At 35.7% G+C, this 14,807-nt stretch overlaps 1 protein-coding gene across 1 annotated transcript in view; it reads left to right on the forward strand.

Annotated features, from left to right (window-relative positions):
• Positions 1-14,561, forward strand: part of LOC114052175 (cytochrome P450 3A4-like) — a 44,723-nt gene extending 30,162 nt beyond the window's left edge. Inside the window, 3 exon segments of the mRNA XM_027874655.1 lie at positions 12,819-12,981; positions 13,663-13,743; positions 14,286-14,561. Of these exon segments, the coding sequence (XP_027730456.1) occupies positions 12,819-12,981; positions 13,663-13,743; positions 14,286-14,561 (520 nt within the window).
• The last annotated feature ends 246 nt before the right edge of the window (positions 14,562-14,807 follow it).

Consider the following 14,807-nt stretch of genomic DNA (forward strand, 5'->3'; position numbering starts at 1 on the left):
TCCACTCTCTCTGCTGAGAGCCTTCTCTCATATTTTACCAGAAAAAATGAGACTATTCACAATGAACTCCTTCTTTTTTCCCTCTTTCTCACCTCTCATCACTTTGGTGCCTTCTGCTACTAGCCCCTGCTTGATGTCATGTGACCCCTGTGACACATGATCAAGTAACGTTATTCTACTTGTTCAAGTGATTCTATCTCTTCTAATAGACTGCTCCATCCATTATTCCCACTCTTATACTTGTTTTCAATCTGTCTCTGTCTACTGACTTATTCCTACTGTCTGCAAACATGCCCTTGTGTCTTCTATCCTGAATAAACTACACTTGATCCTTCCCTCACTGTTATTGCCCTATATCTTCTCCATCCTTTGTAGCTAACCTCCTCAAAAAGTTTACAATACAATGAAAAGGTACAAAGGTTACCTACAATAGGTGCTCCACTTTCTCTCCCTTTACTTTCTTCAACTTTGAATTTTAAAGAATTATTTAAAGTCTTTTGTTGTTGTTTTCTTGTTGTTCAGTCATGTCTGACTCTTCATCACCCCATTTTGGGATTTCTTGACTGAGATGCTGGAGTGGTTTGCCATTTACTTCCCCACTTCATTTTACAGACGAAGAAATGGAGGCAAACATGGTTAAATGACCTGCCCTGGGTCACACAGCTAGTAAGTTTCTGAGGTCAGATTTTAATTCAGCCCTTTCTGACTCCAGGCCTACCTCTCTATCTACTCTGCCAGCCAGCAACCCAAAAACTGAAATACTGTTGCAATAAGAGATCAACAGTCTCCTTCTTTACATTTCTTAGTAATTAAAGGTTTAGCATTTCTAAAATTCTAAATTCATTTCTAAAATAATATTGATATTAAGATAGTTTGTTGAGCATATGTTTAAATTTTTTGCCTTTCAAGTCTTGTTTGGGATTTTTTTTTAAATGACAAACAACAAATAGGGCTCCATGATAGGAAGGAACTGTTCTGAAGACAGGCAAGTGGTGCTTTAGATGTTCTTACTATCTTCTTGAGGCAGATCTCTTGATATCTGCTTTTTCGTCTCCTTTCTTATTTTTTATATTGATTTTTAAAATTTTGATTTCCAAATTTTCTCCTTCCTTCTGGTCCATTCCCCACCCACTGAGAAGTCAAGCAATATGAATCTATTTTCCCTGTGAAGTAATGAAAAACAGATTTCCATTTTAGCCTTGTGACAAAAAGCAAGAAAAATAATTTGAAAACAATCTGCTTCAATGTACACTCAGAGTTCATAATTTCCCTCTGTGGAGGTGAATACCAATTTCATCATGATAATGTTTAAATTAATCTTGGATTATTGCATCAAGCAGAGTAGCTAAGTCTTTCACAGTTGATCATTATTGCAATTTTCCTGTTACTGTGCGAATTGTTCTTCATTTGGCATCAGTTCATATAAGTCTTCCCAAGTCTTTCTGAAACCATTCCCTTTATCTTTTCTTATATTGCAACAATATTCCATCACAGTCATACCACAATTTGTACAGCCATTCCACCATTGATAGATATCCTTTGCATTTGAAAATTTTGCCAACAAAAATGGGCTGCTATTAATATTTTTGTAAATATAGATTTTTCCCTGTTCTTTGATCTCTTTGGGGTCCAGATAAGTAGTGGTATTGCCGGATCAAAGTGTGTACAGTTTTATACCCTTTGGGTGTGCTTCCAAATTTTTCTCCAGAATAGTTGGGGAAGTTCACAGTCCCACCAACAGTGTTTCAATGTACTTTTTTTCACTTTGCCTCTAGCATTTGTCATTATTCCCCCTGTCAAATTAGCCTGTCCGATAGGATTAATGTGGTACCTGAGACATGTTGTAGTTTGAATTTCTCCAATCAATACTGATCTGGACTATGTTTTCATATGACTATTGATGTTTTTGATTTCTTCTTCTGAACATTTCCTGTTCATTTCCTTTGACATTTTGTCAATAGGGTATTGATCTTATTTTTACAAATTTGTTCAGTACCTTATTTATATATATATAATATATATATATGTATGTATGTATGAGAAATGAGTCCTTTATCAGAGGAATTTGTTTTAAATTTCCTACCCTTCAACGGTTTTCTGCTTTCCTTCAAATTTTGACTGAATTGGTTTGGTTTGTGCAAAAACTTTTAAATTTCATGTAATCTAAATAATCCGTTTTTACTTCCTGGGATCCTCTCTGTCTCTTTTTTGATCATAAATCTTTCCCTTATTCATATGTCTGAAAGGCGATTTTTTTTCTTTCTAATTTGCTTATGATATCACCTTTTGTGCCTAAATTATGCACCCAGCTTTTCTTTACCTGGCTATACAGTATGAGATGTTTATGTATGCCTAGTTTCTGCCATTTGCAGTTTTTCCAGAAGTTTTTTGCTTTTTGTTTTTGTTTTTTTGTTTTTTGAATAGTGAGTTCTTGCCCCCAAAGCTTGGCTCTTTGGGCTTATAAAACTCTAGATTATTGTGGTCATTTGCTTATGTATATTGTGTATCTAATCTATTTCATTGATCAACAATCAATTATACAGTACCAGAATGTTTTGATGATTACTGTTTAGTAGCATAGTTTGAAAGCTGTTACCACTATGCTTTCTTCCTTCATTTTTTTCCAAGAATTCCCTTGATATTCTTGAACTTTTGTTCTTTCAGATGAATTTTCTTCTCTGTTCCTTTGGTGCTAAAAAATAATTCTTTAGTAGTTTGATTGATATGTCACTGAATAATTAAATTAATTTTAGTAGAATTATCATGTTTGGTTACATTGGTTTGGTTTATTCATGAGCAATTAATATTTCTCCAATTATTTAGAGCTACCTTTATTTGTGTGAAAAGTCTTTTGTTATTGTGCTGTGTGTTTTTTGGCAGGTAGACTCCCAAGTATTTGGTGTTTTCTATAGTTATTTTAAATGAAAGTTCTATTTCTATCTCTTCTTGAATGCTGATGATTTATGTGGATTTGTTTTATACCCTTCCAGTTTGCTAATATTGTTAATTATTTTGATTAGATTTTGTTAGTTGATTCTCTAGGTTTCTCCAAGTATACCATCTAACCATCTTCAAAGAGGATTAGTTTCTCCCCCCTCATGGCCTATGCCTATTGCTTCAATGTTTTTTTCTTGTCTACTGCTATAATTAGCATTTTAGTACAATAGTGAGTAATACTGGTGATAATTGACATCCATGTTTCACCCCTGATGTCACTGGGAAGACTTCTAGTCTATTCCCATACAGATTATGCTTGCTCTTGGTTTTGGATAGGTACTATTTATCATTTTAAGAAGAGCTCCATTTATTCATATGCTTTTTAGGATTTTTAATAGGAATAGGTGGTATAATTTGTCAAAAGCTTTTTTGAATCTGTTGATATAACCACATGAATTTTTCTTTGTAAATGATATGGTCAGTTATAATTTTCCCAATATTTAACCAGTCCTACATTCTTGTTATAAGTCCTACCTGGTAATAAAAATTTTTGTGCTGTATTACTGTAGTCTTCTTTTTAGTATTTAAAAATTTTGCATCTATATTCATTAGAGAAATTTGTCAATAATTTTCCTTCTCTGTTTTTGCTCTCCCTAGTGACACACTTTATTTGTGTCACAGAAAGAATTTCACAGAACTGGTTCTTTACCTATTTTTTTGAGTAGTTTACATACTATTGGAATTAATTTTTTTTTTAATGTTTGCTAGAATTCACTTACAAATTGATGTAGTCATGTGGATTTTCTCATAGGAAGCTCATGTATGGCTTCTGAAATTTCTTTTTCTAAGTGACAGTCATTTAAGTATTTTATTTCCTCTTCTGTTAATCTGTGCAATTCATATTTTTTGTAAATATTCATCTAGTTCATGTAGGTTGTCAGTTTTATTGGTATATAACTGGAAAAAACAGCTCCTAATAATTGCTTTAACTTCATCTTCATTCATCGTGTATTCATCATTTTCATTTTTAATACTGATAATTTGGCTTTCTGCTTTCTTTTTTTGTAAAGATCAAATTAGGCAATAGTTTACTCTTTTTTATTTTTTTCCATAAACCAGATCTCCATTTCATTTTTTAAATTAAAGTTTTTTAATGTACAATTTTTAAAATCTCTTTTTTCATTTTAAGGATTTTATTTTTCTATTTAAATAAAGATTTCCAATTTGTTCTTTTTCTAGTTTTTTTAACTTTCATGCCCAATTCATTGATCTGCAATTTCCCTTTTTTATTGATCTAAGGCTTTAGTAATATAAAATTTCTTCTACATGCTTTCATTGTATCCCATTAATTTTGAATGTTGTCTCATTGTTGTCATTATCTTTAATGGAATTTTTGATTGCTTCCAAGATTTATTCTTTGAACCATGCATTCTTGAGAATTAGATTATTTAGTTTTCAATTAATCTTTAATCAATGCTTCAAAAGCTCTTCACTGAATTTAATTTTTATGTCATCATAGTCCAAAAAGTGTGCATTCAATATGTTTCCTTTTCTGGATTTATTTGTGAGAATATCATGCCCTAATATATGGTCAATTATTGTGAAGGTGACATGTAAAACTAATGAAAAATGTATTTTCCTTTCTATTCTCATTCAGTTTTCTCCATAGGTCTGTCATATGTAACTTTTCAAAAATTCTATTTATCTCTTTAACTCATTTATTATGAGATAAATTCTTTATCTCATATATTTTATGAACTACATTTACCTAGTCCTGGAAGGAGTAAATTGGATATCCCCAATAATTTAGTTTCATTGTCTATTTCAACCTCATTTAATTTTTCCTTTAATAATTTGAATGTGGGGACAGCTAGGTGGCACAGTGGATAGAGCATTGGCCCTGAAGTCAGGAGAACATGAATTCAAACATGGCCACAGACACTTGATACTAGTTGTGTGACCCTGTGCAAGTCACTTAACCTCGATTACCTCACCCCCCAAGAAAAGAATATGAATATGATTCCATTTAGTGTGTCTATGTTTAGTATTAATATTACTTCATAGTCTATGATAACTTTTAATAAAACATAGTTTCTCTGATTATCTCTTTTAAAAGTTTTCCTTTGTCTGATATGTTTGCAACCCTCCCTCTTTTGCTTTAGTTGAAGTACAATAGATTTGTTTACAGCACCTTATTTTAAGTCTGTATGTGTCTTTCTGTTTCAAGCATTTTTCTTATGAGCAACATGTTGTTATATTCTGATTTCTAATCTATTATCCAAATCACTTCCATTTACTTTGTAAGTTTATCTCATTTGCATTCACAGTTATGAACACTAATGTATATTTCCATTTTCTCTTCTTTTTTTCTTCTGTATTTCTTGATCTTGTTCTTCTCTTCCTTCTCTTGTCTTCCTCCTTCTCTTTGACTTCCTTTTCTTCCATTTTCATTTTTTCCTTTTCCTCCTCCTCCTCCTTCTCTCTCTTTGTGTCTTTTTTTCTCCCTTGACAATCCTCAAAAGTCTTTTTTTGCTTCTGACTACTGCCTCTCTTAATCTACCTTTCCTCTTATCACTGTTGCCTGCCTTCCCTAACCATTTCTCCTCCTAATTCCCTGTTAGTTAAGGATTTCTGTATTCAACTGAGTATGTACATAAACTCTTCTGAAGCAGTAAAAATGAGTGAGATTCAAGTATTGCCCTTTCCCCATTTTATTTTCTCTTCTATTGGAAAACTCTTCCTCATGCACCTATTTTGGGTGAGATAATTTTCTCCATTTTTCTTTTCCCTTCCCTATTCTCTCATTTTATCCCTCTTCTCAGCCTTTCAATTTTTCTTTTGAGATCATCTCAACATTATCAGCTCATACTCATGCCCTCTGAATAGTAAGATTATTTTTTAAAAATTATTTCTTTTTTATTTTGTATTTTTTAGTATTTAATTTTTCCCCAGTTACATGTAAAAGCAATTTTTAACATTTGTTTTTAAAACTTTGAGTTCTGATTTCTCTCCCTTTCTCCTTCCCCACAACCCTCACCCCCACATCGAGGAGTCAAGCAATTCCATATAGGTTATATATGTGTAGTCATGCAAAATATATCCATAATATTCATGTTGTGAAAGAAAAGATAGACAAAAAAGAACCTCAAGAAAAATAAAGAAAGTGAAAAAAGTTGCTTCAGTCTGTATTCAGACACCATCAGTTCTTTCTCTGGGGATAAAGAGCATTTTTCATTCTAAGTCCTTCAGAGTTGTCATGGATCATTTTGTTTCTGAGAAGAGCGAAGCCATTCACAGCTGATCATCTTACAATATTACTGTTGTTTGTATTCAGTGATTTCACTTTGCATCAAACAGTGCAATTCTTTCTAGGTTTTTCTGAGGATATCCTGTTCATCATTTCTTATAGTACAATAGTATTCTATCATAATTACATATCACAGATCTTTCAGCCATTTCCCTATTGATGTGCATCCCCTCAATTTCTAATTCTTTAACCCAAGAAAAGAGCTGCTATAAATATTTTTGTACATATAGGTCCTTTTCCTTTTTGTTTTTTATCTCTTTTGAGATACAGACCTAGTAGTGGCATTGCTATGTCAAAGTTATGGTTTTACAGTCCTTTGGCCATAGTTCCAAATTGCTTTACAGAATGGTTTAACCCATTCACAACTCTGACAACAATACATTAATGTCTTCATTTTTTCCACAACCCTTCCACCATTTGTCATCTATCCTTTCTGTCCTATTATCTAATCTAATAGGTATGAAGCAATACCTCAGAATTGTTTCAACTTATATTTCTCCAATCAATAGTGAGACAGAATATTTTATATGGCTATAGATAGCTTTAATTACTTCATCAGAAAACTGATTATATCTTTTGATCATTTGTCAATTGGGGAATGACTCTTATTTGTATAAATTTGACAAAGTTTTCTATATGTTAGAGAAATGAGGCCTTTTTCAAAGAAACTGGCTTCAATTTTTTTTTCAGTTACTATTGCTAACTGTATTTCCCTCAATCTCATTTCCCCTACTCCTATATATTCTATTCTATCTCTCCTTTCACCCTGTGCCTCTTCAAAAGTGTTTTGCTTCTGATTACCCTTTCCCCCAATCTGCCCTCCCTTCTATCACCCCCTCTCTTATTCTCTTCCTCTTCTTTTTTTTCCTGTAGGGTAAGACATTTCTATACCCCATTCCCTATGTATCTTATTTCCCAGTTACATGTAAAAACAATTTTTAACAAGAGAGTTTTCCTTGAAAATTTCTTGAAAGATGATGTCTAAACTTTATTTTATCATGGCTTTCAGGTAGTCCAATAATTTTTAAATTATCTCTCCTGGATCTATTTTCCAGGTCAGTTGTTTTTCTAAGAGACATTTCACATTGTCTTCTATTTTTTCATTCTTTTGGTTTTGTTTTATTGCTTCTTGTTTTCTTGTAAAGTCATTACCTTCTATGTACTCCATTCTAACTTTAAGGAATTATTTTCTTCAATGAGCTTTTGGACCTCCTTTTCCATTTTGCCAATTCTACTTTTTAAGGCCTTCTTCTCCTCATTGGCTTTTTGAACCTCTTTTGCCATTTGGTCATCTATTTTTTAAGGTGTTATTTTTTCAGTATTTTTGGGGTCTCCTTTACCAAGGTATTGACTCCTTTTTCATGATTTTCTTGCATCACTCTTATTTCTCTTCACAATTTTTCTTTTACTCCTCTTTCAAATTCCATTTTGAGTTTTTCCATGGCCCTTGACCAATTCATATTTTTCGTGGAGGCTTTGGATGTAGGAGCTTTCACTTTGTTGTCTTCTTTTGAGTGTATGTTTTGATCTTCCTTGTCACCAAAGTAAATTTCTATAGTCAGAGTTTTTTTTTTCCATTTTACTCATTTTTTTCCCGTTTACTCATTTTTCCAGCCTATTACTTAACATTTCAAATCTTTGTTAATCCAGTGTGGAGGGTGTACTGCCCCAAGCTTTAGGGGTTTTGTGCAACTATTTTCAGAGATACTTCTAGAGACCTGTAAGTTTTCAGTTCTTCCAAGGTGGTGTGATCTAAAGAGAGGTGTTTACTACTCTCCTGGCCCATGATCTGGTCTGTGAGTGACCACACTCTTTTCTGCCTTGGAACTGTGAAGAGGATTCCCACTCCATTGTTGCCACAAGCACTATGCCAGTGCTCCTCCTCACTTCAGGACTACAACCCAGGACTGTCATCCAGATCCAAGTATGGGCAAAGCAACAGAATCCTGCTTCAGTGCTAACAAAGAGACTCCTGTAATCTCCTGACCAGTTGTTTGATCCTCTTACCATCTTTTGGCTGAGAGCTCTGGAAGCATCCACTTCCATTGCTGCCACTGCTGCCACCTTGCTACTGCCACCTTCACTGCTGATTCAGTCACTTTCAAGGCCTGCTCCTGGTTTGCTGGGGCTGGGGCTGTGCTTGGGCTGGGGCTGGACTTCACTCCTGTCTCACCGAGGTCCAACAGACCTTTCCTACTGACCTTCTAAGTTGTTTTTGGCATTTGTGGGTTGAGAAGTCTGGAAACCACCACAGTTGCAAATGATTCAGTCCTTGGAGGCCTGCTCTAGGTTTGCTGGGGCACGGTTTATGCTGATGTGGTCTGTGCTGGACTGTACTTTTCTCTCAACCTTATGCAACAGACCTTTGTTGTTGTCCTTCCAGATTGTCAAAAGCTGAAAATTTCTTTCATTCTGTCTTTTTGTGGGTTCTGCTGTTCTAGTATTTGTTTAGAGTCATTTTTACAGGTATTTGAAGGGGTTTGGAGGAGAGCTCAGGTGAATCCCTGCTTTTACAGCACTATCTTGGTTCAGCCCTCTAGTAAAACTATTTCTAACCACCTTAAAATGATAATAAAATTCTTACAGGTTTCAATGTCATCTTCCCATTTGTAAATTTAAAAATATTAATCTTTATAAATTCTTTATGATTTCTCACTCATATTTACCCTTTTATATTTCTCACAAATTCGGTGTTTGAAGGCCCCATTTTCTATCCTGTTCTGGTTTTTTATCAATAATGACTGGAATTCCTCTATTTCATTTTTGCTTTATAAGAATATACTCAATTTTGCTGGGTAGGTAATTCTTGGTTGTAATCCTAGCTACTGTTGACTTCTGGAATATCACATTGCAAGCCTTTCATTCTTCATTTTGGTATCTGCTATACCTTATGTGATCCTTACTATGGCTCCATAATATTTTAGTTGTTTCTTTCTGGATGGTTGCATTATTTTCTTCTTGACTCTAGAACTCTGGAATTTGGCTATAATATTTCTTGGAGTTTTCATTTTGGAAGGTGATCTGTGGATTCTTTCAATTTCTACCTTGCTCTCTGGTTCTATGATATGTGGGGAGTTTTCCTATATATTTCCTATATAGTTTTCCTATGCTCCTATATGGGAGTAATTCCTATATAATTGTTTAAAATATTATATCTAGGCTCTTTTTTAAATTATGGCTTTCTGGTAATCCAAGTATTCTTAAATCATTTTTCATTAATCTGTTTACGAGGTCACTTGGTATACTGATGAGATATTTGACATTTTCCTTCATTTTTTTTTCAATCATTTGATTTCATTTTATTTTTTCATGATTTTTTCAATTATTCATTAGCTTCCATTTGACCAGTACTAACTTTCAAGAAATTAGTTCCCTCAGTGAGGTTTTGTACTTTTTCCGTACTTGGCCAATTCTACCTTTTAAGGAGTAATTATCTTCATTAATTTTTGTGCCCCTTTTACAGAACTGTTAATTCGCTTTTCATAATTCTCTTGAATTGCTCTCATTTTTTCCCAATTTTTCCTCTACTGCTCTTATTCAATTTGTAAATTTTTTCCCCCTTTTTAAAAGAAGTCTCTCTTTTTGTTTAGCTCTTCCTGGAATTCTTTTGGGGCTTTTGTCAGTATTGTCTTTTATTTGAGGCTTAGCTTATAGATATCATTTCATTCTTCTGAGTTTGGCTCTTGAACTTCTCTGTTATCCTCATAGCTTTTTATGATCAGGTTTACTTTTTCTTTGCTCATTTTTACATTTTCTTTTTACTTTAAACTTTCTGTTAAAGTTGGATTCTGCTCACTTCAGGGGTGAGGAGTTACTGTCTCAAGCAAGCTTCAGGCTTTTTTTGCCCTTCTATTGTAACAATTAGCTTTGGGGGCCTCTAAGCTTTTAGTGTTTCTAAGTTAACTTAATTGAGGGAGGGATGTGGTCCTGCTCTCCTGGTCAGCACTCTGGTGCTTAACCTAATAGAGTCCTTCTTTGCTCTCTCGTGACCACAACTCCTCTCCTCCCTGCAACTTGGACGTGGAACTGCATAATGTACAAGAGAGTTGTTAAATGGTGCCTGATCCTGTGCCTAGTCTTAAAACAGCGGTCCCCTGGAATATCTTTCTGACCATGTATTCATGGCCACCTTTTTGCTACTGCCATGGCCACCTCCAAGACCCATCACTGATGTCACTGTCTTGATCTGCTTTTGTCCATCCCCCCACTCCTGTGACACAGACCTCTCCTTCTGACCTCCTAAGTTCTTCTGGACTGGAAAAATGGCTCAATACATTCTTCTTCTTTTTTTTTAAATATACGTTTTTAGAATGTGATTAGATATGTTATTTTAAGGTTGTTTAGGAGAATGTTGTGAGATTACAGCTGGAATGCTCCCTTTGTTCTGCCAGGCATTGCCTGTGTCTCTTCCTCTCTTAACGTCTTACAATTCTGCTTCTGCTTCTGACTTCGTCATTCCACTGAAATTGCTCTCTCCAGTTACTAACGATTATACAACAAATGCAATGACCTTTTCTCAATCCTCATGCTCCTTGACCACTTTGAAGCCTTTGATATAATTGACTATTCTCCAGTCTGATACTCTCTTTTCTCTAGGTTTTTCTCTTCTGGGTCACACCCTCAAATCCCTAGGTTTCCCTCAGGGTTCTGACCTGGATCCTCTTCTATTATCTTGCTATGCTACTTCACTTGGCTTGCTTTTCAATTCCCATGGATTTAATTACCATTCTTAATTTCAACAGATTTTCAAATCTGTCCATCCTGCCCCAAACTCTCTGCTGACCTCTAATCTCTCTTCTCCAAATGCCATTCAGTAGATATCTTAAATTCAATATGATCAAAACCAAAAATTCATTGTCATTCCCCATAATTCCCCTGCCCACCTTCCCTATTTCTGGCAACATATTGCTCCCACTCCCTCAGATGCACAACCTCAAAGTTATCCTTGACTACTCACTGTCTTTCTCCCCTGCTCCCAAATACAATCTGTAACTAAGGTCTGTTGATTTCACCTAGGCAACATTTTTCAGAAATGTTCTCTTCTCTCCTCTGATGCTGCTCCCACTCCAGTGCAGGGCCTCATCATCTCACATTTGGATTATTATAATAGTCTGCTAGTGGGTTTACCTGCCTCAATTCTCTCCCTACATCAATTCATTCTCCATTTAGCCATGAAAATATGTTCCAGGAGTACAGGTATGATCACGTAACCTCCATCCTCGGTAAACTTCAGTGACTCCTTAGTGCCTCCAGAAGCAAATATAAAATGCTCTATTTGGCATTCAAAAAAGCCTTTATACCCTAGCCCTCTAATACCTTTTCAATCTTTTCCCACTTTACTCCCTGTCAACTTCACTTAGAGTATCAACGCACATTCTGTGAATAGGCTTGTTTAAGAAATGACTCAAGGGATGGCCCCTTCAATAATAATAAGAAAAAAGAATCAAACTGGGAAGGGAATACCTTTAGGGTTGCTGGCCAAAAGAGAAACAACTACTATTCACTCTGAGCCAGAAGGGCCCCAAAATAATCAGTAAGTGGTGATTTGGCAAAGACCTGTTTTTGTCCAATCAATGAAATCCAGAGTGAATTGGGTTTAAGGCGCGGACTTTGGGAAAGAAATCTAGCCAATAAACCCCAAAATAACTAGGTCCCTGCCCAAAACACTACTTAATGGTTATTTTTTGGGTCCTCCTTACTCTGAATGAATGTAAATAGTAATTGTTTCTCTTTTGGCCAGCAACCTGATAGTCTACCCTTCCCAGTTTGATTTTTTTTTTTTTTTTATTAAAGGGGCCATCCCTTGACTCATATCTTAAACAGGCCTATGCACTGGATGGGTGTCATAAAATCTCAGCTTAAAAAGTCCAAGATCTCCCACTGCATCCTGGGTCATCTCCAGTCATCCTTATATATATCTGGCCACTGGACCCAGATGGCTCTGGAGGAGAAAGTGAGGCTGGTGACTTTGCACAGTTTTCCCTCACTCAAATCCAGTTCAATCAACATCTCTCTGATGTCATGGATCTCTTCGAGAAGGAAGGACAAAACCACAACACTGTCATGTACACTTTGATCCAGTTTCACTGGTCACTTGGCTTTTCCACAAGCAAGACACTCCATCTCAGCTCCAAGCATCTTCTCTGGCTATTTTCCTTGCCTATAATGCACACCCTGCTCTACTCTGACTTCTAATCTCCCTGGCTTCCTATAAGTCCCAACACAAATCCTTCCTTCTACAGGAAGCTTTCCTCAACCTCTCTCAATTCCAGTCCCTTCCCTCTGTTCATTTTTTCCTTTTCATCCTATATATATAGCTTGCATTGTACAGATTTCTTCTCATATTGACTCCCATTAAACTGTAAGTTCCTTGAGGGCAATGAATATCTTTTGCCTCTTTATGTATCCACAGCAGTTAGCACAGTGCCTGGCACATAGCAGGCACTAAGTAACTGTTTATGGTTTGATTGATTGATCCATCTCTTCCCGATTCAGATTTATTGTTCTTTTGACAAGTCTTGGGGTTTCTTTTTTTCCCACTCATTTCTTTTCTCCTGCCATTTTTAAAAACCAGATTCAGCAAGGAAAACAAGGAGAGAAAGAACCCCTATGTGTACCTGCCCTTTGGTGCTGGTCCCCGAAACTGCATTGGGAAGAGGTTTGCAATTACGGGTGTGAAAGTTGCGATGTGTCGACTACTGCAGGAATTTTCCTTCAGAATTTGCAAAGAGACACAGGTCAGTAGTCACAGTATTTGTTTCAACATCTAGGATGGTATTTTTTTTGAGATTATTTTATTTTCAAAGTAGAGAAATAGCCTATGCCACATGGAGAAATTGAATTCAACACAATTTGCCTATTTATTGTTAACAAGCTATTAAAGAATTAAAACTTACCATTATTAAGATGGAAATATACAGAAGGCCAAGAGAGAAACAATTAATGCGTTGTTAGCTAAATAATCAATTTGATTTAACTATAATAACAATAACATTAATACAAAATTCTTGATTACAAAAAATAAAATTTTTGAATACCAATGTATAGCAGTCCCTTTTTGATACCTTTGTTTTATGTGAAAAAAAATATACAATGTTAAAGGTGATGGAAGTGAATAAAAACCTCTTAATTTCAGCAAGATTCTTAATTCTGTCTTATAAGAGACTAGCATTAATAAACCCCGAGTATATAGTTAATACATATTTTATATTTTGTGACAGTCTCTGAGGTCAAATCTATGTAATGTAATTACAGTTGTACCAAGATAACACTTCTTTGCATGACCTTCTAGTTAGTCTTCATTTGTATAATCTTCTTTTCCATAAGATATCATAAACATATGTAACTACTTCTCTTTCTCTCTACTGTTTGACACTGGTTGCTTATTGAACTCTAATTGTTTTTCTTAATTGTTGCAGGTTCCTCTGAAGCTGGGCAAGCAGCCATTCCTTACACCATCTGTACCCATGGTCCTGAAGGTTGTACCAAGGACAAAGAAGGTAAACCAACACCAGAAATTCTCTTTCTTATTCTATTCACCCCTATCTACAACCATGTTCTTGATTTTTCTTCTATAATCCAAAGACATGGAATCCTCAGGTTTCAAAAGTAACTTAATTTACCTTATGAACAAAACAAAGAAAAACCAACGAATTTATTTTTTAGCCACAGGAGAGGAGTACTTAGATTTTTCAGATGATCTTTTTGAGATCTCTATGTTTGAGAACATAGAAATGGCCCCCAAACAGATTAGTACCACTTGATACTAGGCTATAGTGGTTAAATGGATGAACACAGAGAAAATGATGAATTGAGTATCTGTTCATTATTTTTATGAGTAATAGTCCTTCACAGTTACAACAGGAGTGAACACAGTAATGTAGTGTGGATCATATTACTTATTTTTAATATTCTGTATTTGATTGAAGCATACTATATTTAATTTTCTAACTTTTTTCATATTTTTTGTCCTTTGGGTCTGTATCTTCTTTCATAACACAAATATTGTGGAAATATATTTTGTGTGATTGAACATTTATAGACTTTGAGGAGCCAAGATGGTGGAGTAAGCAGTATGTCACTCTTACCCTCCTTTGATGACCTTGAAGGACTCAGGAAATACTGCCCCAGGAGGAATCCTGGAAGAGTGGAGCCAGAAGAGAGATGGGAAGCAATAGTCTTTTGGCTTATGAGGCTGGGGGGGGGATTGATGGGAGGGGTCCCTCTTGCTGTGGCTGAAGGGGATAAGTACAGGCCAGGAGGTGTCCCAGCAAACCAGTGGCAAGCCCCACCTCAGTGGACCAGTAAGAGATCCTGAACTCCATGGCAGTGGAGCAGGCAAGTACCAACATCAGGACCCTTGTATGCCATGACACAGCCAGGGGAACTGGCAGACCCCAGCATGGAGAACCACCACTTTCCCTGGTGGAATGGCTTCCCCCAGCAGCTGGGCCTATCCATGCTCTAGCACAGCCCCAGGTGAGGAGTCAACTCCAGAAGCCTAACTACCCCCATCCCCACCACCCACCCTGCAAGCTTCAGTGTAACCCCAGAGAAATGCAGA

This window comes from Vombatus ursinus, unplaced genomic scaffold (assembly GCF_900497805.2).
Source record: "Vombatus ursinus unplaced genomic scaffold, bare-nosed wombat genome assembly UNPS02014807.1, whole genome shotgun sequence".
Taxonomy (NCBI): domain Eukaryota; kingdom Metazoa; phylum Chordata; class Mammalia; order Diprotodontia; family Vombatidae; genus Vombatus; species Vombatus ursinus.